The sequence below is a fragment of the Dendronephthya gigantea genome, unplaced genomic scaffold (assembly GCF_004324835.1).
Source record: "Dendronephthya gigantea isolate DGI-Jeju-01 unplaced genomic scaffold, DenGig_1.0 000027F, whole genome shotgun sequence".
In the NCBI taxonomy this organism is placed as follows: Eukaryota; Metazoa; Cnidaria; class Anthozoa; order Malacalcyonacea; family Nephtheidae; genus Dendronephthya; species Dendronephthya gigantea.
This window is the reverse complement of record NW_021163037.1, coordinates 266,556-292,981: the sequence shown is the minus strand read 5'-3', so window position 1 is coordinate 292,981 and position 26,426 is coordinate 266,556. Positions and strand designations below refer to the sequence as shown.

At 36.5% G+C, this 26,426-nt stretch overlaps 4 protein-coding genes across 9 annotated transcripts; 3 read left to right on the top strand and 1 right to left on the bottom strand.

Moving 5' to 3' along the window:
* Positions 1-344: 344 nt before the first annotated feature.
* Positions 345-6,167, top strand: LOC114523468 (DNA polymerase beta-like). Its single transcript, XM_028544398.1, has 15 exons — positions 345-518; positions 1,825-1,882; positions 2,146-2,212; positions 2,466-2,540; positions 2,673-2,731; positions 2,830-2,879; positions 3,126-3,177; positions 3,451-3,505; positions 3,589-3,661; positions 4,184-4,260; positions 4,467-4,553; positions 4,626-4,690; positions 4,816-4,938; positions 5,348-5,364; positions 5,556-6,167. The coding sequence occupies exons 1-15, from the start codon at positions 458-460 to the stop codon at positions 5,648-5,650; spliced, it is 1,014 nt and encodes a 337-aa protein (XP_028400199.1). The 5' UTR covers positions 345-457; the 3' UTR covers positions 5,651-6,167.
* A 131-nt stretch (positions 6,168-6,298) lies between these two features.
* On the top strand, positions 6,299-13,194 carry LOC114523453 (integrator complex subunit 4-like). Of its 2 annotated transcripts, none has more exons than XM_028544375.1 (12): positions 6,299-6,789; positions 7,222-7,289; positions 7,368-7,406; positions 7,685-7,858; positions 8,343-8,482; positions 8,820-9,009; positions 9,572-9,757; positions 10,142-10,488; positions 10,782-11,125; positions 11,249-12,039; positions 12,512-12,632; positions 12,948-13,194. In XM_028544375.1, exons 1-12 carry the CDS (start codon positions 6,384-6,386, stop codon positions 13,172-13,174), a joined length of 3,033 nt encoding a protein of 1,010 aa, XP_028400176.1. In that variant the 5' UTR covers positions 6,299-6,383; the 3' UTR covers positions 13,175-13,194. The 2 variants fall into 2 exon arrangements, with proteins under 2 accessions (XP_028400176.1, XP_028400177.1); XM_028544376.1 differs by having other exon boundaries at positions 6,301-6,789; positions 10,782-11,098.
* A 236-nt stretch (positions 13,195-13,430) lies between these two features.
* On the bottom strand, positions 13,431-18,159 carry LOC114523454. The gene is made up of 7 exons (XM_028544377.1): positions 17,967-18,159; positions 16,297-16,363; positions 16,051-16,159; positions 15,530-15,634; positions 15,409-15,448; positions 15,083-15,204; positions 13,431-14,616 (listed from the first exon to the last, which is right to left on the bottom strand). Exons 1-7 carry the CDS (start codon positions 18,110-18,112, stop codon positions 13,916-13,918), a joined length of 1,290 nt encoding a protein of 429 aa, XP_028400178.1. The 5' UTR covers positions 18,113-18,159; the 3' UTR covers positions 13,431-13,915.
* An 846-nt stretch (positions 18,160-19,005) lies between these two features.
* LOC114523504 (guanylate-binding protein 2-like) lies at positions 19,006-26,289 on the top strand. 5 transcript variants are annotated; one of them, XM_028544453.1, is made up of 13 exons: positions 19,006-19,094; positions 19,955-20,037; positions 20,153-20,424; positions 20,830-21,046; positions 21,296-21,476; positions 21,943-22,210; positions 22,325-22,435; positions 22,693-22,877; positions 22,995-23,267; positions 23,931-24,053; positions 24,646-24,705; positions 25,241-25,493; positions 25,660-26,289. In XM_028544453.1, exons 3-13 carry the CDS (start codon positions 20,157-20,159, stop codon positions 25,701-25,703), a joined length of 1,983 nt encoding a protein of 660 aa, XP_028400254.1. In that variant the 5' UTR covers positions 19,006-19,094; positions 19,955-20,037; positions 20,153-20,156; the 3' UTR covers positions 25,704-26,289. The 5 variants fall into 5 exon arrangements, with proteins under 5 accessions (XP_028400254.1, XP_028400253.1, XP_028400250.1 ...); XM_028544452.1 differs by having other exon boundaries at positions 20,132-20,424; XM_028544449.1 differs by having other exon boundaries at positions 20,115-20,424.
* The last annotated feature ends 137 nt before the right edge of the window (positions 26,290-26,426 follow it).

Sequence of the window (26,426 nt, the reverse complement as noted above, 5' to 3'; positions counted from 1 at the left end):
GATGTGAATTTTGTTCCTTTTATATTTCGCATTTTACGCACAATCGCGGGTTCGGGGCACGAGATCGTGCACAATCAAAGATGAAAAATCAGCCCCGTACCCAGGAGCAAAAGTAGGCTAACTACAGTCTACAGACAGTTTTTTTACCAATGTCAGAATGTCTTAAAGCGCGTGGGTGCATAGAGAGTTGCTTACTGTACCATTGAACTGTTCTAGCCACACCAACGAGCTCTATATGAAATTTCTGGAATTCGTTTTTGGGCGGGAGCGTGCCCTCCAAGAATAACAGAAGAAGCTCAGTGTCAGTGACCTCTTAGTCACTGATCTCGTTATATCCCCAGGAACGCGATGTTGAAGTTCCCTGTTCCCTTCGAATTCAAATAAGATGCTTGGTAAAAGATGATTATTTCAGAAATACGAGCTGAAACAGTGGCATTTTGAGGTGACTCCAGCAAATATGAGTAAACGTAAAAGAGAAGATGATGGCCCAAATGCTGAATTTTGTAACATTTTAAATGGTAGTAAAAAGTATTTATTATTCATAATAATTATTACAGCTCTTTTGACTATGTAGCCTGCAGGACTATTACTATAGAGTAAAAATCCAAATAGATTGAGGTGGAAGCCGAGGGGTAAATTGATGATCAGCTAATTGCACAGAATATCTCTAATTAATGGCCAAATGCTAATTCAAAAAAGTTTTGAGGACCAACAAAAACCCAGGCCTCAGCTTATTCATAATGTACGTGAGATCTAGTTGACCTAAAATACCATTTCATACCCAAATGGGTATTTATATACAAGACTAATTTCAGTAATTTGTCCAAATTAGGATACATCACATGTTGTTTCCCATGATTCTTTGGAGTTTGGATTCTCATATAAGTCTTAATTTTAAGATTTGAAAATTTCAAAGCTTGCTTTTTTAACATTTGCAAGTGAGATATATCCAATATTGCATGTGGATATCCCCCTAGTCCTAGATTGGTTACAGTACAGTGTAAATCCTCTTTGCATGTCCCTTACATCCTTTTACTTAATAATTTTGCGCTTTTACATCCTTTTACTTGTCCTTTTATTTGATAAGCTACATTTAATTCAGCTGAATTTATACAGCAAGTACAACATTTTCTTGTATTCTGTATAAAAAATACAATGACATATTTTTGAAGTAAATATGCATATGCTCCTATGCAACCACAGTTAGGGTGCAACTAGCTGTTGTTTGTGGAATATTTGCCTTTATGTGCATGCATTAATGCTATTTTTTATTTAAATCTTAATTTGCTTAAACAATTTTGCGTTTTTGATTTTTTTAATAATATAGTAATGCCTGCAAATTGCAATATGATTTGGTATATAGTAGTGTCTGAAATTTATGATTTGTGATATAAATGGGATTATTAAAATATAGGCAATTGAAGTCAAGGCTCTTAAGCTTTTGGATGGAATGAATTATTACTTCTATAATCAGTTTCTTGACAAAATAGTCTTCTAGCTGCCCTCCCCACTATGATGATCGCAAGGCAAGCATGGCCGGGAAGGTATTGTTGTCTTGTACTGGCAGGTATTATATATGTTTGTATAATTGGAAAGTAAAATAATGCGGTCATAAATTCTTTGTGCCCATTCTCGTAAATGGAAAAAAAGTTTTTTTGACGTTTTTCTCTGATAATCAATATGCCAATTCTACCCAAGCCTGACTATAGCCTTGTGGTTGTAGAGACTTTTTTCTTGTAAATACTTAGTGTGATACCCCTACCAAATATGATATCAAATATCAACACGCGCTACTGGACATGTTTGTGTCATGTTCTTATTTAGAATTGGCCGAGTATGAACGGAATGTGAATCGACAAATTCACAAATACACTGCTTACAGGTATAAGACCTTTCTTTTGTGCAATTTCTTTTATTACAAAACGAGCCCGTTGTTTCTTTAGCTCAGATAGAAGCCTTATTTTAACCTTTTGGACGGAAGCAGTTTTAACAAAGATTTCTGCTTCACTTCCTTCAGTTTAACGACTGTCCAAAAACGACCAACCGCGCGCAGGATGTCCGATTTATTTGCCATGATATTTATTTATAGAATAGCGATCTGTCAGGAAGTGATTTTAATTATTATTAATAAATACAATTTCTCAGAAAAGCTGCTGCCGTTTTGGCCAAACATCCAACGAAATTAACAAGTGGAAAAGAAGCAAGAAAATTGGTATACTGCATGTTTAATGTTCAGTTCTGCTTTAGAAAATGAAAAGTGGATGGGAAAATGAAAAAAGGGCAATAAATGGGAAAACGATCATTTCAAGTTTTTGAAAATGGCACTGAAAACCATTATTATATCATGCATAAATATGAAGAAAAAAACGCATTTACTGTGTTACTATTAAGTGGTAACTTGATTGATGATTGAATGGATTAAATAAAATGCAATTATACTCTCTTCCTTTGATATTCAAATGAAGCCTGGAATTGGTGACAAAATTGCAAAGAAATTGGACGAATATATTGAAACCGGAAAGCTTGGAAAATTAGAGAAGGTACTATATAGTTTTTTTACTAAAAAGGTGCAAAAGTCTCGGTATAGTGAATTGTTATTGTTTGATGTAAAAATATAGATTTATAAGGGCGAATGTAAGATACAGTCATGTATTTTCTTTTTATCTTTTGAGATTCGTGGAGACGAGTCAAATTCGGCCATTTGTGCGCTGATGAAAGTCTCTGGAATCGGGTTTGCCCTACAATTTTATGTAGTAACTTTCGAAATGCATGACCTTACAATAGTTAACCCGGAAAGTGTTGGTAGCAATATTTTTTGCCGGTTTTCAGGCCTGTGGCAGCCAAGAAGTTTATTGACAACGGAATTAAAAATATTGAAGGTGCATAATTTACTCGCTAGCGATTTAGAAATTAATTTTAATTTTTTCTTACGCGTTGATTTCACGGAATGAAAAGGCCTATAAAAATCCAATATATACCATATAATTTCTCTGACATTATTAAAGCCTAACAATAGAGCATGTACAATGATGAAAGATATAGCTATGATAAGTGTGTATGTAATCTTCGGTATCACCGTCCAACGTGACACTTCCAACGTGTTCCTGTGGGATACTTCATTGTAGATCTTAAGAAGGCCAAAGACCAACTAAACCATCATCAGAGAATTGGACTCGAGTAAGACTATGTTAACACTTTTAATCATCAGTCGCCACTGATAATATAACGCCATGCATATAATAGAACATTTATTTCCCCTGTCGTAATTTTCTATTATTCAAACTGCTTTGTGTTTGAGTGATTCTTGATGTTAAGTAATATAAATAAATGATTAGACGAAGGTTCGCTGTGTGCAAACACGCGTGAAGTAGATATTCCTAACTCTTAGTAACAATATCGTATTCAATGCACGGTGCAAAGTCTATAGGGTAGAATTCTTTCAACATATAGGCACTTTGAAGATTTTCAACGAAGAATTCCTAGATCTGAGATGGTGCTTCACCAGGTAGCTATTTATCTGGTTTATTCTAGCAGTGTGATTGCCGGATAGCAAGTTCTTGCGATTAACTTTACTTTTTATCATGCTAGGAATTTCTTATGGCAGAAATTGCAAAGCTGGATGAGAAATATACGGCAGAAATCTGCGGTAGTTTCAGGAGAGGTGAGCACAAATTCGCGGAGTATTATGATCTAAACTAAACTAAACTAAACTAAACTAAACTAAACTAAACTAAACTAAACTAAACTAAACTAAACTAAACTAATTCAATTGCATGCTTTGGAAAAGGGACGACTTCATTGTAATTTATAGGGCGAAGTATTTTTAAAGGGGAAGGGAGTAGTATTTTTAAAATTGGCAGGTGTTGGAATGGCTGCTGTGTTTTATTGATGCATCAGTGTCAAAAACTGGGTATATGGGATGGCGACGTGTTAGTCGGGGCATGAGCGGGCTTCTGACCAATGTTTTGGCACGGACCTTATTAGCATTTCAACTCTACTCAGCTAACTGTGTGACCCATATGACTTGAAGGATAGAAACTGAACGCGAACCATCGCAGACACTAAGCGTTGAATGAAAAACGAGTAAAATAAACTAATGTTAGCTTGTAGACTGTGACAGCGACCAACGTATTACAAACTGACATGCAGCTATTAATTTGTAAAATGTATGTTGATTTTGCAGGAAAAGAAAGCAGCGGAGACATTGATATGTTGGTCAGTCATCCTGCTTTTACATCTGAAACAAAAGATAAAAACAAGGTAATGGGATCTGGTCTTACGTTTACCGTTTTTTACAGGGGCTATAAAAGAAACTTCCCGAATGTAAAATATTCCCTTTTTTGATATTTGGCACGATGATATCTTGGAAATTATGCTTCTAGGGGAAAGCGCTTCCTAGCTACCCTCTTACATTCAGAGGACGCGCGGAAAATCTGAGGCTGAATTTTTTCTAATCTTTTGCACAGGGTATACACCTGAACCAAATTGTCGAACATTTAAAAAAGTTGGAATATATAACAGACACCTTATCTCAAGGGGAACTTAAATTCATGGTACGCACAATGTTGACCATTTAAAGGTATACCGCACGTCTATCTATAAGTAAATTCATCTTTCTTTTTCAGGGTGTTTGTAGATTAAACCGTGATGAAGGTAGTTCGAATCAAGTTTATCGTCGGTTGGACATACGGTTAGCCAGCTCAATTTTTTTCATAGTTTTTCTCTCGTCCGACTCGTCGTTACTGACATGTAAGAGTCTGAGATCGGTTCAAGCACAGTTCAAGTCATCACAAGTTTTTCTTTCACGGCAACCAGGTTGATCCCTGCTGATCAGTTTTACTGCGGAATACTGTATTTTACTGGAAGTGACGAATTTAACCGTCAAATGAGACAACATGCATTGGAGAAGGGATTTACCTTAAATGAATACAATATCAGGTAATAGTGGATATTAGATTCTTTAAAGAAATTACCAATTTTATAAATGGTCGTAGTTATTCCGCCGTTTGCAATCATTTTAGCGTGCACGGTGCACCTGGGAATTTCGAGTTGTTTCGCCATTGAAATTAATGCTGTATGTTATGGGCGAGGAATTACTGTTGGAAGTACTAAAATTAAACAAAATTCTGATTCTATGTATTAGTAATTAGATAAATTCTTAAAGATATCCAGATTTTGAATTGGCTTCGCCCGGTTTTTCAAAAATCCTCCTCCAACTTATCGGCTTGGATATAACTTTAAATCATTTTTGTATTTTGTAATACAGTTTTGGTACGAACATTCGAAATTTACGACATTCTCCGAAAACCATTGTAAGCGCACTAACCGCCTGCTCTTTTTTGTATAGGCTTGTCGGAAGCACGGGTAAGTTGGAGTTGGTTTACAGCAATGTACAATACAAACTCTTTGGCTTTGCCTGTATTTGAAATATGCAGTTGTATGGGAATAAATATTCCCATTTAATGCTCACACAATGCTATACTTATTGCCTGTTGAATACATAAGATTTATAACGGGCTGTTTTCAATGGTATGTTGTTTCTTTATTATATGCAGGTTATGCTGGTGAACCTCTTCCTGTTAGCAGCGAACGGGATGTGTTTGACATTATAGATATGGAATATCGTCCTCCGAATGAGCGAGATCTGTAAATATGGTCTATGGATACCGTCTTCTGCTTCGGTTAATCCCGGAAACGTTAGGAAAGGCCGTTGTTGTGTGCGTTTAAACAAATAACAATAAAACATGGGTTTACCCCCTGTACACGTTTTTGAGGGCTCTCGGCTTGTCTTTGGCACGTTTCGGAGCACTAGAAATAGCGCGACATCGAAATTCAGCACCCACACAACCCCTTGAGATCCCTGCCTGGATTTTCAAAATATTTTCACTGGATTTTATTTCGGGTTGTGCATATTCTTTGACGAATGTCGATATTACCGGTTCAGAATACCACCTACATGAAGTATTTGCATGATAATGTAGCGAAAAGCAATATGGCGGAAATTTCATCAAGAATTGGTTTTTTATCACATTAAAATAAATGAACTTTTAGACAAGGTACGGTACAGGACTTCGATGTCGCATGAAATAAAAATATTTATTAATTACTTCAATATCTAATTAGTTGGGGATCTATATGTAAATCCTAGAATTTAAGAGTACTTTTAAAATCACTATCCTTTCTTTTTTCTAACCTTAATATATATTCATACTGTATATAATTTTTAAATTTTGTGGGCTATTGGTGCATAAGAGTATTGTAATTTTGCTTCCTTTTGTAAATTGATTAATCAAATTCCTTTGTGGAATGCTAATAAACCATTATTATTATTATCAAGATTGAAATACAGTATGTATTACAGTACGAAAAACTATTGAGAAGAAATGAAACGAAGATTTAGCTCCAGTGCGGGTTCCACCACTATAATAACAAGTCCTACTGATGGGCATACAAGTGCTGAGAGTGACAGTGGACAGCATACCCTTCGCTTGAGCAAACGGTTGAAGCAACCAACTTTGAGTGAAGCACGAAAACTATCAAAAGACCTTTCGGACAGTCGTTCAACACGAGAAGTATTGAGCATTTTATTAAAGTTTTGGAAGCAGTTACCTCTGGAGTCTGTGGAGGAAACTGAATTTGCTGCAAAAGTTATTGTGGAGAGAGCTAACAAAGAAGAAGATGTTGCAAACAAAGTCAAACTTTTCTCTATCTTGGGCGTGTTATTGAGGTACCCTGGTGTAAACCTACGATATATTGTAGAAGAAGCCATCAGGTGTATCACCAAAGAAGGTGAGTACAAGTAAAAAGGTGGTTGGTGAGCTGTCTTAACATTTTTCTTTAAAGTACATATACGTAGCAAATAATTGGCACATTAGCAATGTTAAATTATCTGGATTATGTCTAACATGAAAGTCAGCACCCATAAAATGCCTTGTTGAATCCAGCAGTAGTCTTGGAACTTTGGTACCGAAAAATTAAAAAAAAAGAAACTTTTGTATGACCACTAACATTATATTGTGTATCATGCCTGACAGACAATATTAAGGATCTCTCATATTAATTATTTTAATAGTTAAATTAATTTGCCCAGTTGCTTCCCAATGATGTGTCATACCAGTGCATTGGTGCCAAGTTGGAAGGCTAAGATCATTATTTATCGTAAAGTGATATTGAATTGTGGTTTTCCATTTCATTTCTAATCCTTGTGCATTTCTGTTGTAGAATCGCACAATGTTGTAACTGAAATACTTAGTACTCTTGGAATTGTTGGGAAATTCCTGCCGTCAGAGGTGCACATACTGTTTAAAGCACAGTTTTTAAAATGCTTTTGACATTGAATATTCATCATGTTTTTTTTATGTTTTCAGGTTGAACTCCATGCAAGGATTATTGATCTCGCTAAAGAGGTACATGTCCGAAGGGATACTGTAGCTATATATTATAATCTAAACTATAAAATGTTTGAACATGAAATATATTGTGTCATCGGGGAGGAAAACTACTCTAAAGAAAATAAAAGTACAAAGCCTAGATGAGTAAAAAGGCAAACATATATAATATCTCAATAGCCAAAACCTAGCTAAGAGTATAATAATATCATTTGTTACCACCCAGAAGAATGACCTCTTCTTTTCCCTGCTCTGATCTACTTCCTGTAAAACTGACAATATACAATTATTTTTAGCATTTACAAAACTCAAACCATCTAGTAAGGTGTCGTTGCCTAAGCATTATTGCAACAATGGACACTGAACAAAATCTAAGTGATGGCAACAAACAAATCCAATCTCTTGGGACTCTTCAACAATTCACATCAGATCAAGATCCCCGTGTCAGGACAGCTGCATTGGAGGCCTTAGTAAGAAGTTTATTTTGGTTTATATTCTGCATGAGTATGCATAAATGTTGCATCACCTTCAACCTTTCCTACTAGTACATATATTATTAATATCCCACCTGTTGCCTTGTGCCCAGCTGCAATAGCCCAATGGAAAGAAAACCCCAAAATAGCCTGAAACTATTAGTTGTCTTGCCCTACTGTATGAACTTACAAGGGTTAAAAAAACAAATTTTTTATATCGTTTACAAATCACCATATTTTTAAGTATATAGTTCAGTTTGTCATTTGGAAATAAAAAATATGTTTGGAAACATTAACATTAAGCTATAATATACTGCATAGTAATATAATTGGCGTAGAAACAAATGGTATAACCCATATCGTATGATTACCATACAACATGCATGTACGGTGGGAAAGACTTTCACCTTACAATTATTGTAGAAATAAAACCCCGCTGTCGCTGACTGTAGCAGTGTCTTTTTATCTTACTTTCCATCAGTTAATTCTTCATGAACGAAATATCAAGCTTGCTCCAGATGTGTATGGAAGTGCTTGCGAAGCCTTACATGATGACTATGAAGAAGTTCGTCTGAAAGCGGTGAAACTACTGTGGGTTATTAGTCAGCTGTATCCTGAGCGGTGAGTACATGTACATACGTTCATTTCAGAAAACACCTTTTTCTAACATTCATCTAAAAACCTTTTTCTGCAAAAGTGTGGACGAGTAAAACATTTTCTTTTTGTGAAAAATGAAAATGCGTATTAATTCTAAAAAGATTAAAAAAGGATTAGTTGACTCATGTTGTTCTTAAATATCTTTTATAATAAATGCACCATGAATCTTCATGTACTGCATTTCAAATATTTTACGGGCGCGAAAGCCGAGCGGAATTAGTAGTTCAGGATTAGTATACCGTAACTTTTTAAACTAAATTCAGACTACAAGATACGATAAGTGTCCTTGTTTCTATCGCAGTCCAATATTGTCAACATCGACAGACGAAAGAAGATGTATAGACGATGCGTTTGTCAGAATCTGTCAGATGGTTAATGATCTTTCGATGAAAGTGAGAGCTCAGGCTGCAGGATTATTGGGTTCTTTGCATCTCGTCAGTCCCCGATATTTACAACAAACCTTGGACAAGAAAGTCATGTCCCATCTAAAGGTAAGTCTGATATAGATGTGCTCAATAACCTACGTAATACAGAAAAAACTAGTCACAACTAGCTTTAAAGAAAAAACTAGTGGAAAAATATCACAACCGTACTGTAGGTGTAGGGAAATTAGAAATATTGAACCAGCAACAAACAACTCCGCTCAGGACAACTGACTGTACGCCAAAGTGCAAATTACAGTATAGGATCTTAAATACTCGGGTCATGGTTCTACTTTACTGTAGGCACATAGAACAAAGTTGGTTATGCACAAACAATGTTTCCCTACCATAACGATTCACCTTAATCTGCAGTCCCGATGCACTTTAGGGATTTACGCATTGTTACAGCTAGACAAATACATACACAAAAAAGTGAAATTAAGAAAAAAAAACCAGAAAAGTGAAGTACAGTAAACGAAAACCACTTCTGTCAACAATAAACAACGATTAATAGGAAGAAATGATATTAAAGTCTCGTATATTAATACATTTCTTGATAAAACAATATTGCTAAATCAGCAATTAATGAACGAGAATATATCTTAATGATGTGTGTACATTTACTGTGAAGAGAAAGAAAACAGATCACGAGCAGCAACGAGAACTCCACGCTGCAGGATTGAAAGGAAGTGCGAAATGGGCGACGAGAACGACGAATCATGTTCCTTCATCTGAATTAAATCCTGAAGAAGTTTCCTTAATCGACAGTGGAGCATGTGGCGCTTTCGTTTATGGTCTCGAAGATGAACTCCTGGAGGTCAGTTTTCTCAAAGGCACATTTTCGCCCTTTGTATGAAGGTTTTGGAATAGTTGCTCTATCCAGTTTATTGTCAGAGCAGCCATCAGTGCAGCCTGGTGGTGTGACCGCCACTACGACTTGTAGCAGCTGTAAAAGGGCGTCATTTTACATTTCGTACATTTGCATACCCAACGCAACGACATCGGACAATTCCCTATACTAGTGGCAGATAGTAACCATTATATAATACCTTTCAGTAACCATTAACAACTAACTTCCCTGCATGTTCAACTTTTCGCTCACCGTCTGTGACAAACGTCACCTGTATGATTTTAGTAAAACATGTACATACATATACATAATTAACTAGCCCTGATGGAGAATCGCACCTTATCACTATAGGTTCGCTCGGCCGCGGTAGACTCCCTGTGCGAGCTTGCTGACCAACACCCCGACTTCGCACGACTATCTCTTGACTTTCTTGTCGACATGTTTAACGATGAGATCGAAAGCGTGCGTTTGAATGCTATCCACAGCCTGGGAAAGATCAGTCGACATGTGATCTTGCGGGAAGATCAACTGGAGACAATTTTAGGCGTGTTGGAGGATTTCTCTGGAGAGATCAGAGATGCCGTACGTGAACTACTGAGCCATTGCCAACTGTCAACCCGTGCTTGCCTACACGCTGCTATTTATGCCTTGCTTGGGAATTTGACAAAATATCCCCAGGATAAAAAATCAATATGGAAGTAAGTTTAACACGAAATTTCACCAAAAATGTTTATGATTGTAAAGGCTTCTGAAAAGTACTTTTTTTAATTCAGTTTTAGTAACTTTTTTAATTATTTTAACTTTTTTTCACACACACATAATGAGTTTTCGAAGTAATTGATATTTGACAAAAAAAGTAATCCTATAAATGGCGTCACGAAGTCGTTTTTAGGATTTTTTCAAAGCACACACAAAATGTCGTCGTGTTGTAATTATGGATCACATTTTCGTGTGACGATATTTTGACTTGATTTTCTTTTGATGAATTTAGTTGTCTGAAACACTTGGGAAATCAACATCAGAACCTCGCGGTTGCACTCGTTCCAGAACTGTTATCAACCCATCCGTTCTTCGCCACTTCCGAACCAGATGTAGATGATCCTGCGTATGTAGGAATGGTCGTGATCGTACTTAATGCTGCACTAAACAGTCCTACGATTGTGCCTATCCTTCCCTCTCACACACGAAGACATTATCCATACCTGCGCGATCAATACCCGGAGTTACTGCCAGAGATTTCGTTAGACGACACGTTAAAGCACACGTGGGCTGCACGTGAATATGCTTATCCAGTCGGACAGCACGTTGGTACGTTCACCTATTTTCCTACTTCGGATAAGATGTAATTTTAGCGCCAGTAACTTGAAGCAATAACATTATTTATGACAGTGATTCAATCCTGCTGGAGAACTATGTCCGTTTATCAGAAATTGTATGAATTTTTTGTTTTGCTTTCAGATTCAAAGCTTCCTGATACATTCTTGGCCAAGACATTATCAATAGCGGTTAAAGCTTTATCAAACTCAGATAAAAATTTGCAGAAGGCTAGTCTGCGGAATGTGGCTAACGATCTGGAACATCTCGCGAAGGTTAAGTCAAGATTCTCAGCGACTGCAAACTGTGCCCTACTGTACCTCAAGACTCAAATCTGCATACTTGACGTTCAGACTGACCAGTTTTGGGACAGTCCGTCGATATTGTGTTGTAATTGCGGCAGTCTAACTCCGGAGCTGGTAGAAGAGCTTGTTGTGCTGTCTTACAAAATGGACACATTGTTCGTTGGCTTGGACTCGGAACAACGTGAAATGATCAGGGAAATTAGGCTAGTAGCTCACAGCCTGCTCATCATCTACCTCCATAGGAACAGCTCTAAAGCACTCCAGAGTAACAGCGTTGCAGTCAGTGTTTGGGAGCAACTTCTCGCAAGAATACGATCTCAAAATAAATTGCATTGCCCCAGCGAGCGGAATCAAGAGTCTTTCATTCGAACACTCAGCCTATTTCAAGAGTTTGTCGAGTGCAATATAACCAAGCCATCCGTAATCGTCGACCATCTGCAATCTCTTGTTGGCAGTTACCAGCTGCGCCCACTTGTGCTGGAGAATCAACTGCGTCGAGCTAGTGCGGTGATGAACGAGCCTCAAGGAGGATGTGACAATCCTATCCGTTTCACCGCCGGGTTAACGCTTGGCGTTGACGTGGATGCGGATATCACGAACGTTGTGTGTACATCACAAGTATTTATACAGGTAATTTATACCTCTGTACCTTGTGATACCTGTATTTTACTTTCAGAGGGTTCTTAATACCAGCTGACAATGGCCTGATTGAGAATGCAAATGAGAAAAACAGAAATGAATCCAAAAATAATGAAGAGAAACTAAAGGCCCGACAACACTTGCAAATACGGGTGAATATATAAGCCACAGATGTGTATAAATAAGGGTACCTTTACAGATCATTCATACCTGTCCACTCGTTCACATGTATTAAAAGCCGAAAATCGCAGTAAACCTTAATAAACAAATTATAACAACTGAAGAGCTATTTTTTTCTAAATTTCAATATTCGGTTTAAAATATAGGTGGAAATTGTTAGAAACCTAGTAGTAATGGAATTGCATTCGGTGATGAACTAAAGAAAACTTAGTTTAGGATCTAAATGGAAAATCATAATCTTTCACTATTCTTTCCGTCAATGTTGATCCATCATCCATTCTAGGTCGTTTTCCCTGATTTTACGAGACAATTATTCAAACCAAAACCAGCAGATTTCCGTCATTTATCAAAGATGAAACATCGCCTTATCACAAAAGTGATATTTTCTCATTCAGCATGGTCAGGTAGGTTTATTGTTACGGTACAAAGTGAAGTGCATTGAGATATGTTTTTGTCCTCCTTGGCCGGGAGGATTCATATTTACAATTACATGAATTTATTATAAAATTTAAGCCTACGGGAACAGTTTTGGAACAAAAAATAGAAATATAAAAAATAGTATATTCCACGACTTCTTCTATACTTTAATTAAATATATTGTTTCATTTTATATCCCGAATTGACTATTAATGACAATATGACGCTAGCTATGACAATAAATACAAAAATGTAAATGTCAAATGCATTTATTTGATTTTATGACGGTTATTTGATTCCAGATCCTTGCTACGTTGATGTGTCACTGGTGCTAAAATGTGCACAAGACATCAACGAACAAGAAGTAGCGGACTTCATTACGTCCGTTTTGTCATCTACGTCAGCTGAAAAAAGCGATGCGAAAATTGTCAAACAAGTTAAGAATAGTGCAGACAATTTGCAAGATGGTTATGTCGAGTTATGTTCACCTGTACAGATATATGTTTTGCCAAAGTCTTCTGGTCACTAAGCAGCCCCGTACTTTTTGTACGGTTTGTGTACAAGTTTACGCAGTTTGGTTATGCAAGGTTGAGACAGGCAACCTCAATATGAGTGCGGAAAAAAAGCGCGCTGCTGATATTTTGTGATTCAGTATGTTTTTCTTACTAGAAATATAGACTACCTGAGCAACCTTATCGCGATCTCTGCCGTCAATTTGTTTACAAGCACGTAGAATACGAGTACAAAATATAAATAAAGAATATGAAACGATCTTTCATTTCATCAGTATTTCTCCTGTGTTTTTGCAATTCGTTTCCACGAGTCCATGTCATCTGCGAATTTCGAGTGTACCTTTGTCGTCCTAATTAGCCCGTGGCATTTTTCATACATGAGGATTTCCTTCTAGCACATAGGAATACACACAAGGAATACCTGGTATGGTATTTTTGAGTTTTCAATGCAACGATCGCAGTAGTTTTAACAAAATTTCCCGTGTAGTTTTTCTGCTGGATTTACAACAAAAATGTTTGTTGGATATACAACAAAAATGAGAAAGTTTCAAAGCACCTCTGCGGTCTTAAGATACGTATTTTTTTGTCTTCCCCTGGCAAATTACAAACATAATTATGGAGCGTTGACTTTAACCTAAACTTCTTATGTATGGTATTTTACTGAATCATGATTACTGAATCATGACATGGTGGCTCTATTTCTATGCTATATATTTTTGGCACAATAGGATATCTACTTATCATTACTTTTAGGTGATCTATTCTCGACTGCTTTTTGCCTGTTTAGGAGACATATAAATACCAGTGCTTAGAATGTTTGGTTTGTTAACACTGACACTTAAACCATCTTGACAAACCCCAGGCATCTTATCACCCCCATCTTTATCCTTGCCTTGATTTGGTGACATGGAAATACCAGTGCTTGCTCCACTTGGCTCGTTTTCCCCGTCTTTTTTCTTGTCTTTGGCCTGGCTTGATGACATGTAGATTCCACTGTTGGAGACACTGGGTTCATTTGCAATGACACTTTTGCAAGCTTCGTGACTTTTTGGCGTTTTGTTACTTTCCCTATCTTTTCCTATCGCCTGACTTGATGACATGTAAATACCAGTGCTTGACTTGTTCGGCTTGTCAACCTTGGTATCATCAACTTGGTCACTTTTTGGAATCTTGTTTCTTGGGACTATCAGCCCCTCTGTTGTGAAGTAAATACCGCAGTTGAATGCCGTTTGCTCGTTATAATTTTGGTTACCTGCTTCCCTGTTGGGGGTAGCGATCTCTCTTGAAGTGTGATCACTATCTTTGGCGTTATTACTTTCATTGCTAGATTCTTTTGTGCCCTTCCTGGCCAAATCATTGTCATTCCACTCATTGGCGTCTGGATAATTGTACTCTTCATCTACTGTCGGCCAGTTGCCGTTGGGGCTTAACTCTTGAGGCGAGGTATTCTCGTTAAAATCTAGAAAAAGTCAATGACATTCTACTTGAAGGGAAATCGTTTGTTGTTCATGCTCACGGCTCTTGTCCACTGATATATAAGGTAAGGTCGGATAGCGCATCTTCTGTGAAAAGGGACGCCAATATCGGCCACGTACGTCAATTGGCCCTATATACTAAAACGTGATGTTAGAGCAGTGCCTGATTGATTGATAGATTGATTGATTGATTGGTTGATGATTGATTGATTTTTCAGTCCGTGGCAATGGTGAGAGCAGGGCTTCCATAATTTATTTGCAGATAGCTTTATTTGCATATAGAGTAGGGATGGGATCGGTGAGCAGAGAGAAAGAAAGGACTTTTATGTATAATTTTTGCAACTAATAATGACCCCCCCCCCCCCTCTTGGTGGAGCTTCTTTGCTAAAAGAGCTTCCTTAGAAATGAAAAACCCAGGGGAGAGCCGTGTGAGGGAGGTTGCCTAATTACCTTTGCTCTCACAAACTTGACTTCCCGGGTGTCCCAGTGGGTAAGAATCATTACGAGAACTGCCAGGATCTTGCAGCTGCTTGTGTGGATCGATATCTTCTCTCGCTTTTTCTTTTTTCGTTCTAAGTAGTATAAATTATAATCGATATCTATTATTGTTTTTTTATTAATGTTCAAGTCAGTTTCAATACTTGAGTACTCTTCATTTATTGTGATCATTCAGAGTAATAAATCTTTTAGCCTTTAATGATCCGACATTTCATAAAAAGATTATTTTCTAGTGCAGTTATCATGCATGGCTAAATACATGTGTACACTAGCTTTACCTCCACTTGAATGGAGACTTGTGTGAACGTTTGTCTTGATCTGAAATAATATATCGTGAATAAATAATTTTCGACGCTCGCATATATCAACCAAAGAAGAAGCTTACTACATGCTGCTTACCTTTTTGTTTTCTTGCTGTTCCTTTTTGTTGTTCGTCTTCCTCTCCTTCACGCACCCGAAACTTTTCACGCCAGTTCCCATCACTGCTGTCCCACTTTTCAATTTCTTATAAGAATATAGAACAGTTTTCTAATTTATAAAAATTCTAATTTATAGAAATTAGAACAGTTTTCTAATTTATAACTATTGAACCGAGTTGAGTATAATTTTAGTGTCTTAATGCATTCGTTTCGCAGTGTTTTATTCATTTCTCATCTTGTATAATGATAATTATTTGTTAATAAATTCTTTTTTTTATATCACCGCATCAGTATAGTTCGTAAATCCAACCCGACTGTATGCTTTCACATTTCCATGTAAAAGGATAAATTTTGATAAATCACAGATTTTTCGTGTCTTTTAGGCAGTTACCATGCATGCCACATTTGATGGGTAGGTAGCACTATACATATTCCTTCATTCATTCTTTCATTCATTCATTCAATTTCACGAATTTAAAGTAAATTCAAAATTTTACCAACCTGATCTTTCAACTGGTAGTACAAGATTTGTTGGCCTTCCATTGTACCGTTCCTCTTGCTCCTTTATACATTTCTGCAAATCCTTTACGGATGGAAATTTCTTTCTGCCCTGGATACAAAGATTAGCGAAGAGAATAAGAAATAATTTAGCTTATCCCTTGCAGAGAAAAGTATATACTGCATTCCAACATCGCAATTAATCCATATCGTGTACGTATAATAATTTCAGGAAATGCATAACGATACCTTTATTCTGTTCTTCACTATTCTGTAATTTTTCACATCCACAAATTTTCCACTTTCGTCTACAGAACTATATATTTGAATTAAACATTCAGACAAAGTATGTTAAGCAAGTTAAAAAGAGAATTTAATTCACTTGCATGAGAAATTCATTTCTGAAGGCATTTCCTGTTACAAGTTGCCAACTTGCATAACTGCCGGAGATCTATATGTTTTCAACTATCATTTTTGCTTTAGAGCTGATAATTTCATAAAATTATCCAAGTGTAGTTCTTGTGAAAGTGATACCAGATATAATCTGAATGTATGTTAATTTGATAGATTATTTTGGATTTTGGTCATCCAATTCACTTCTGCATGGGGCCGGTTGTATCAAGCTCGTTTAACTTAAACGGTGGTTAAGTTCAAAATAGAAAGCAAGTCTATCGTTATATTCAAGAAGCAAACTTAATGTTTTTAACCTTAATACAAGGATACTGTTCACAACTATATATTCAGTGCATAAAATTCAATTGACTCATTCAAGAGAGATGTAAGAGTGTTATTTAATTTTGACTTATTCGCTGTTTAAGGTAAACGGGCTTGATACAACCGGCGGCCCCTGACGTATATAGACTATAGAATGTTGTCTGATGTTGATAAAAAAGGTACAACATTAGCTAGTCTGATTAGCCGGCCGTGTAGTGCATGCAGGTTATACATATATACTGCATTGAATGGCTATATAATTATCATACTATATACGTTTTTAATTTTTTGCCCAAACATTGCAAGCCAAATAACTATAAAAATCATTCAGAAGTGAGTTGGATCCGACACAAATGATCGCGTGGACAAACTTTCCACCTCGGGTTTGAAGTCACGCTGGGCGAAGGTTAATATAAATGAGTTTAATGAGAATAATAAATGTGTTTTAAAACTCATTTTAAAGGGAACATTTTTTGTTTAAAAAATTATGCAATGGGTAGACACTTCAGTCATTCTTCTGATTGGCTTAGACCAGCGGGCTAAATTATATTTCGGCAATTCAGCCCGGCAAATTTAGCAAATTAACATGCTCGCCAAAGTTAATATAATTTGAGTTTTTTTTTCTCATCAAATTGGTGTGATCATGCATCCATGTCAAAGTAAATTAAGTGATTATTCTTGGTATTTTCCGCCGCTTTGGTTGTGTAATTTTAGTTGTGTACTGAATACAAGACCACTGACCTGGGTACGAGGTTAGACGACTGACCACTGGACATTTCCCTCTACTGTAGCTTTAGTGTGTACTATATTCACAAATATTTCCGCTAACGCTATATTATTGACTCAACTGGCTCGTTGCCAGGCTTCAAATCTATTGCCACTCATCATCACGGTACAGATTTTATTACCCTAAAACGCTAACAACTAAATCATGCCTTTACTTAATAACTTTATATACTCTCATAAATTGCTTGTATATTGTGTTGCATGGTAATTGGTGTAAAGAATTAAAGTATAATTCCGAAAAATGATAGCATAATACAAATATTATGCTATCATTTTTCGGAATTACTTTAAATCTATATATGTACTAAAACTATCAGCTGGTAAAGGATTATTGGTATAAGTAATACAAGAATGATCCAAGAATACAACATTGCCGGCGAAGCGGTAAAGAATTGTTATAACTTTCAACGGATACATACCACGAAACAGTCAGTGTGTATGCTCCTTCCAAGTTTTGACTGTCACGTAAAAGAAATGCACCAGGCTGTCTAAATCTTGTTAATATTCTCGTGGCATCGTCCCCTGATATTCTTCCATGATACCAAGGTGGTATGTCCTTAGCCATATTGGTTGCAATACTTGTCTTTGCTTGAGGACTCGGCTAAATACTTATTAAAGTCTATGTTTTAAATTATCTTTGCTTTTGGATCGAGAGCTCCTACTGTGTTCATTGTTTCTCATTCACAAGTGCCGTCATGCACTGACAATTACCCTTTGGATAAATATATCTGAAAAAAAATTGACTTTGCAATCGATGGAATGATGAAATTAAAAATCTATAATCAGAAGTTTAGGTATTCACTTTTTTTTGTAAATCAAGAGCTGATATGACTTTATCAGTTTAACGTTGAAGTTCGTTCGGATAGGAAATTATTTCTCTATATGCGCTCTAAAGCTGTTTGCCATTCCAACAGCCAACAGATAGTAAACTGAGATTTGTTGAGAAGTATCAAGTGCGATGCAACCAGGGAAAATAGAATTCTAAATTAGTGTATAGTGAAAACTGCTCATACTGACGGAACAGAATGGAAACTTGATAATATATTTTAACCACATTTATGGGCAATGTGTAAGCATGCATTATCAGTGTATGATGAGGGTGTTGGTTGGGTTAACAGAATAACGGCTTCTTTGAGTTATGAACCAGGCCAATGGCAATTAGGTAGACTGACCTATGCAAGTCAAGTAGGGTAGGAAACGATCAAGAAAACAACATCAAATGCAAAATACTTAATAAACGTTTACCACAAAATTATGCCTATACATAGACAGACCCTTGAATGTCCAAACTATTTGCTGCTTATAGAAACGACGTCTACCTATCATGCATATACTGAGACACTTTTGTTATTTTATTATCCACTTTATAGACACTTAGAAGTGCATGTGAGTGGGGTTTTCCCGGAGCTTGTGTAATGCTAAATTTCCGGTTATTTCCCTTTCAGGAATTGCATTTCACTTAAAATGAAAACACAAAGGCTGAACTTTATTTGTCTGTAATTATTGTGCTCACGCTGAAGCGACGCGATAATTTGTACACAGAGAAGGTAAAGTTGACTTTAAATCTATCGTTGCAGCTAATATGACTATAACTCTGTTTGGGGGTAATTTAATCCTAATTTTTATGTGTATAAAATCGAACAAACATGGCAACAAACATGGCAATGCGCATTCGAAATAATGTATGGTATTATTTCTACATTACAATCAGTGAGAACGATTGGAAAATGCATGGAGTAGTTGGCTATCATATTTTTGTAGATAACATAATAATTGCAGAAAGCGAGTTGATATAATCCTCAAATTATTGAAATTCTCAAAATTTATACGCCACGAAAATGCTAGTAATTTTGTATCGTTTGGGAGACCAAACCAATTTTTGATCTTCTGATGTCTAAATGTCCTATTGGTCTACGAACCACTATGATTCACACAACCTTATTACACTAAAAGCCATCTAAATTTGAAACTGAAAACCATGCCGAATACAAGAATATTTTTGACACATGATGAAATAATAGTGGATAAATTAACATTAATTTAATGGTAGTTGCTAGCTATATGTGCTAAAATTGATAATGCTTTGTCTGTCCTTCAATTTGTGATACTGAATCAAAGGAATCACGATTATTACATAAAAATGGAGAAATAAACCAATTTGGTCATTATAGCGTCGAAAATTAAGGCGAGGGAAACGGGGTAATTACCCCGAGGGGCGGCAAAAAGGGCCCAGGAAGAAAATTTAACGCTTTTTCGACAAATCAGCCCTTTGTATTCACATATTTGACGCATCAGCACGATTTTCTCCGTGCAGTTTAAATTATGTAGATGGCGGATGCAAACAAACTTGAGAGAAGATGGGGAACCATGAAAAAGATCTCATTCTTCTACGATGCTTACTTTGTAGCTCAGTGGCAAGAACAGGCTGTACCGGCAAAGCACAGGACTGGACGACTAGGTTCGATTCCTGATAGTTGGTGACTACTCCCGGTTAGTTCTTAACATTAATATAAATTCCGTTCGATTTTCGTCACCAAATAAAAACTCCGTTGATATATTCTTACCAGATGAATGATTGTAATAGGCTCCAACTTTTCTCCTTCAGCACAATGAATGGTGAACAAAATGCTGTTCCTCTTTGTATACCAAATAATTTCCAGTGGAAAGAATCAGAAAGCCTGCTGGTGCCAAAACAAGATGCCAAGCGGTCGGAGCTGAATATATGCGAAGAAGGCTTGAAAATTTTGAGGTCTATAAAAGGGCCTCTCTGTGTTGTGTGTATTGTTGGTCCTGCACGAACTGGGAAGTCCTATCTCCTAAGTCAATTGCAGGGCAGCAAGTTCAGACTGGGCCATACCATGAAAGCAGAAACAATGGGTAATATACCTCAATTCCCCTTGAACGTTTGTTACAATTAAAATTGATTTAAAAAAAACAAGGATAATTGCCTGTTTTGAGTGTGTTTCCGAAACATGTATTTTTTGTCAAAATCTTGAAATTTTCAGAAGCTTTAGTTAAATATACATGGAACCTTAATTGTGTTTGGGGTAGAGTATTTTCGCAAAAAAGAAATGAAACTATTCCGGACATCCGCAATAGTCCGTATTTGGTATAGTCCGCAAAAAAGAAATGAAAATATGGACTCTCCAGTCCCCTCGCAGTTTTTTTGTTATCATCAATTATGAACCTCACCAGTCGCCAGTCTTTTGTATAGCTGGTTGATTTTTATTGTATTCTGTCCGCATCGTTTCACTATGATGTTCGTGTTCTTTTTTGCTGCAGGGATTTGGATTGGCCGAACGCCAATTAAGTATCGCATGAGCTCTGGTGAAATTGTTACTGTTGTCTTCCTTGATTCCGAAGGAATTGGTTCCGCAGACAGTGTGGATGCTACAGATTCTACAGACAATCAAATATTCACCTTGAGTGTTTTGATAAGCTCGCTTCTGATCTACAACAGTAAAAATGTCCCGACAAATAGTGACCTGGAAAAATTACAGTGAGTTAGCAGGATTTTACTGAAGAGTTATCCTCTAAAACGCAATCAACCCATCTTTTAGGCAGATTAAAATTTAACATATTCATTTAATTGATCGACGAAGAAAATTTTTTCAGGATTATTACACTGTACCCCTAAAAGAGTACCACTGACAGAACTATTTTACAATGGATAACCGACAATAGCCACCGCCGACTGTAGGTGATATTCGAGACCTGCTCACCGGTTATAATTTGCATTTGATTTCAGTTATGTTTCTAAGTTGTCGGACAGTATCCGTGTTAAAAAGCATGGTGAAAATACCATAGAAGATGTGGAAATGTTTAGAAAGTGTTCGCCTGAATTTTTCTGGTTAATCCGCGATGTCACGTTAAAAATAACCGATATCAACCATCAGCCTTGTGATATAAATACGTATTTGGAACAAAAGGTAATTTGTGAAGAAAAAAGGTAGAATTGAAAGGAATGTAGCGATTTCTATCAATAAGTCTGACTGTCTGAGGGCTAAATCTGACGCGTCTTCCGGCTGGACTCCACTCAGGAGAATTATCACCAGAAATGGACCAAACAGAAAAGCTTCTTTTGTTTTTCTCAGAAAGCAGATAGTTTAAGGATAACAAAACTCGGAGGATAATTATCTGAGTAAAAAACAGATTTAAATGCAGAAACTGGATAATAAAACTAAATAAATCATGTTTATGGGGTTATAATGATAAAGAGGATGATCTAAGTCATATAACTGAGTAAACTGAGCGCTTAATATACATACTTTTCTTAGACATTGAAATCGACATGAAATACTAAGAATATATAGTCTGACAATAAATGACTACATGTGATGATAAAATAAAAGTTTTAGCTATTCCTGACTTTAATCTTTATTTATTTTCGAATAGATCTTGAAGGAAGAAAGGACGTTGTCCACAACGACAGAAAGAAAAAATGAAATAAGACGAAACATTAAATCGTTCTTCAAGTCCGTTGATGCCTTTACTTTACCAGTACCGTCGGACAAGGAACGGGTGCTGTCGCAAATGGACAAACCAGAATTCCGGGAATACCTTAATGAAGAGTTTTTGGATAAAATGGAAACAGTGAAACAGTTAATAGAGGAAAAGTACCATCCTAAGAGAGGATTGAATGACTCAGTAATTACTGGAAGTCGTAAGTTTTCATGTCGTGTATTTATTGCTAAATTTCTGTTTGCCATTTGAGGGCAGTTTTTTATCATGATAATGTGAATCAAGGTGCATATAGGCAAATTCTTTGTATTTTCAGAGTTAGCTGATATGATAAAGAGCTACGTAATTGCTCTGAACACCAAAGGTTTCGTACCTGACTGGCAATCATTTTGGGATGTCACAGTCAAAATAGCATACCAAAGAGCGGGTATACTTTTAATATCTCGGAAAAGTACTACAATAGCATGCAATAACGTTTATTCAAAATCGTTTAAAATAGTGAAGTAACTGCATAGACATACTAAATAAAAATATTACTACGTGTTCTAATTTGTCACAACGCTGACTTCGTCAGCGTATACACCGTTTAAAAAAGATTGAATATACTTAATGAAGAGAAGACCCTGGGAGCGAGGTTGCCAATTCCGAGCGATTTTACCATTATTTAATTATTTTACAATTCAGGTGAAACAGCGTTTGCGATCTATACGTCAGCGATGTCTGAGCTGAAATCATATTTCCCCTGTGAGGACGAGAAGATAATGATGCAACATGAAGAGATCATGAAATACGCTATTGCGCAATTTAGAGATGAAACCTTGATGGATCCAGATGTTGAGCAGTTTCAAAGTCACCTAAAGGAATTCACCGTAAGTGTCCAGTGTCATGGTCGGTCATCGTTTTCTTGACGCAACCTGCTAAAACAAGATATTAAGCCGGTGATTCTTGCAGCATAAGTTGCTAATCCAACAAAACATTTTCCGCAGAAACGCTGCTCGTCCTTTTCCGATGCTGGTGAATGCAATGGAGGATTTTTACATTCATTACTGAAGGAGAACTGGAATATTTCAACGACATTTTGCGAAGATATCCTTAAAGAACTCGTCGAACAGCACTTGGAACCTGTCCTTGAAAACATTAACCACGAGACATCTTACGAGTATGTGATGTGTGTTGTTGGAGAAGTCGAAAGTCATTACTGGGAACTGGGTGGTGCACTCGGCCCCGCCGCTGGAGAAGTTTATAACAAGCATCTTTTGGTAAGTCATCGTGATGAAATAACTCAAAGCTCGAATGTTTAAAAAAATGTTTTCATTCGTGGCCAGGATAAAAAATTCTAGTTAACGCCCAGTTACCACATAAATACAACTTTTATACCAATCTTTAAACTACAAACAATTCTTATACCAATTCAAATTATAAATAACTTCTTCACAGCAATCTTGTTAGTCTGTTTCGATTTTAGTTTTTTCCTGGAGATTTGTACCCCAAATTTGTACTGTATTACATTACAATACAATTGCATTGTACTGTATTACATGACAAATTTGATACCCATTCTTTCCCTTACACATGCACAACCTTTTTGTTAACCCCTTATTCAAAATTTTCCGGCGTGAAGGAAAATGCAATACATTTTTCATTTCAACCACAACGAAGTGTATAACATATTTTGTGTTTCTTGTGCGGCTAATAGAACCTGGTGATTTTGGAACAAAGGAATACGCTACGTCACTTTACGTTATAGTTTGAAAGTTAGGCTTAAGTATCGCAAACTGATCGCATGCAACGGTATAAAGTATGGGTAATCGTTGATAAAATCGTTCAAAAAGCTTTGCTGACAATGCTAATTTATGTGCGCGTCTTATCTTTAATTATGTAACCTACTAAACATTTTCGGTCACTGCTTTATTCCGGTGCAGAGTTTGGAAGACCGAAAGAAACAAATGATGAGGACAATTTGCCAACTTAAAGATTATCACGATGAAATGGAAAACCAAAAGATTCAAACAGCGCTGTATGAAGCCGTGTGTCTAGAGTCTGAGGTAAAGTGCACAAAGATTTTGTTACTCTCTGGCAATTTCTACTTGAGTTATACATTTTATGCTGTACCGCTGATGACGTTTTGTAGGCGGTATAATTAATGAACCCAGATACGCAGAAAACCTGAGCGCTGTTTATATTACGCTAGAATACGATGTGGTAACGGATTTATTGATTAAGTCTGTGCTATGAATGCATGTATGGCGACTAAATGTGAGGCCTTATTCAGGAAGGCTGTATTGTAACCAACACTTAACGAGTTACGTAATTGAAATAAATACGACTTTATTGGTAGAACAGAAGGAACTCCCATTGCCAATAATAATATAGACCCCTTATATTACCATTTAGTCGCATGCAACTGCTTGTTGTAAACAGTGTTTGAACGGCCACTGTGGTAACTTATTCTGCTTCTCTGCTAACACATACAAATGACAGATTGGAACCAATGGATGGACTACTTTACCATGATTTTAAAAAGACTTCCCATGCAGTTACCACGACAGTTCCCAGTAAATTTATTTTTACCCGCGGGCGCGCCCGAGTTATTAAATATAGTATTTAAATATTATACTTCTTTTGTTTTTACAACAGGAGGAGAACGCACGACTCCTCAGACAAAAAGAAGCACGCGCAAAGCAACACGCTGAAGAGGTAGAGTGACTGGTAGAGGACCGCTGCATGTTTGCACTAACATCATAGTATTTCTGGGAAAGAAATACTATGATGTTAGTGCTTCTACAATTATTACAATTACAAATATTTAGTGCTTCTACAATTATTACAATTACAAATATTTACAATTATTTTGTGCCTGCATGCTTTTCATTTTATCAAACTCAGTTCATTCTCGATATTCTCTATATAAATTCATGCTTAACTTGCATGATCGTTATAAAAAATATTTTATTGTTAATTTGGCTGTAAATAAACCAGCATGAGCTAAACGTTTAGGAAATTTGCCGTACAAGATATATATATATATGCTAAAAATGCTCAAAACGCTGTTTTTATGATAAAAATATCCTATAAAAATTGTCGATAGATCAGTTGTGGTGTTCAATTAATTTTAACATAATGCTAAGTTTTGAGATTTACGTTTCTGTTTTAAATCCAATAATTTGTTTTCATTATCTGCATGCCTGTGTGGATAGATATATTTCTTACTTGCATCCAATACTGTTCTTAGATTAAAGCAATACAAGAAGCTAACCAAAGGAAAATTGATCAGATAAGACAAGAAAACAACGAGGCGATCGAGCGGCAACACGCTGCATTAAGAAATCAACATTCGGCAGACATGGAGGGATTGCGAAATGAACACCGTAGGATGGAGAAACAAAGAAACGAGGCGATAGAAAAACTGCGCCGAGAACAGACCGGTCTTAATCAACAACTTGCTGCCGCTAATCGACAAGTCCAAGACTTAAGAAACAGGCCGGGTAGGTTCATTCAGTGTAACAATTGTTAAATAAGATGATTACATTGCCTCTCGATGATTACATTTGGTCTGAGAGCCTCACTCCAATTTTCTTGCGTCTTGCATGATCCCATGATCCCATACGTTTATTCACCCCTCACCCAAACTTTTATTTTATACAACTTCAGCCCAAGTTGTCGTTCAAAAGAAAAGGGGTTGTTCTTTGATGTGAGATAAAGGGATTTGTCATGGTGATCTGATGGAATATTGGACGGAATTATTGGATGTAATTATCGGAGTATTAATCTGATTATACTGTACAGGGTGCCGGTATAAAAAACCGCAGCAACCTCAATAATTCTCAGAGGCGTACGATTTTTTGCTATTGAAAAGGTATTTTTTCATACACCCTAGCTGTGTATATCAAACTCATAAAAAATATAATTCATTTCAATCGCGATCATGTAAGTACTTTTGCTGAGGTAATGATTCAGTACTCATAGGCAAAGGGGGCTTAGGCGCTTACCCAGATTGGTGATAAGTCGGGTAATTTGTACCTTAGAGATAAATTTGAGCAAATAAATTGATCGTATTTTTTGGAACCGGCGACTGTAAGTTAACTGTCTTTTGAACAAAAAATGTATGCCTCCTGCGGTTCGTATACATAATAATTTTTTAATTTTTAGTTTGTAATAGAAATGTCCATTCCGGCATTCAGAATCGTGAAACTTAAGCCTATAGGTTATACGTCGCATTTTTTAGTCCCGTCGAATGCAATTCGAAGATTCAAGAATAGATAATTGTGATAATGAAGCTATGAGGTTTATAATCTCATTATATCTATTGTTTGAGTGCATTCGACGCGACTACAGGGTGTCCCAAAAAAAACGAAAACTATTCAAATCACCCATAACAATGCCATTGTTAGAGTTTGAATGCCTAAGGCTCTGTTGGA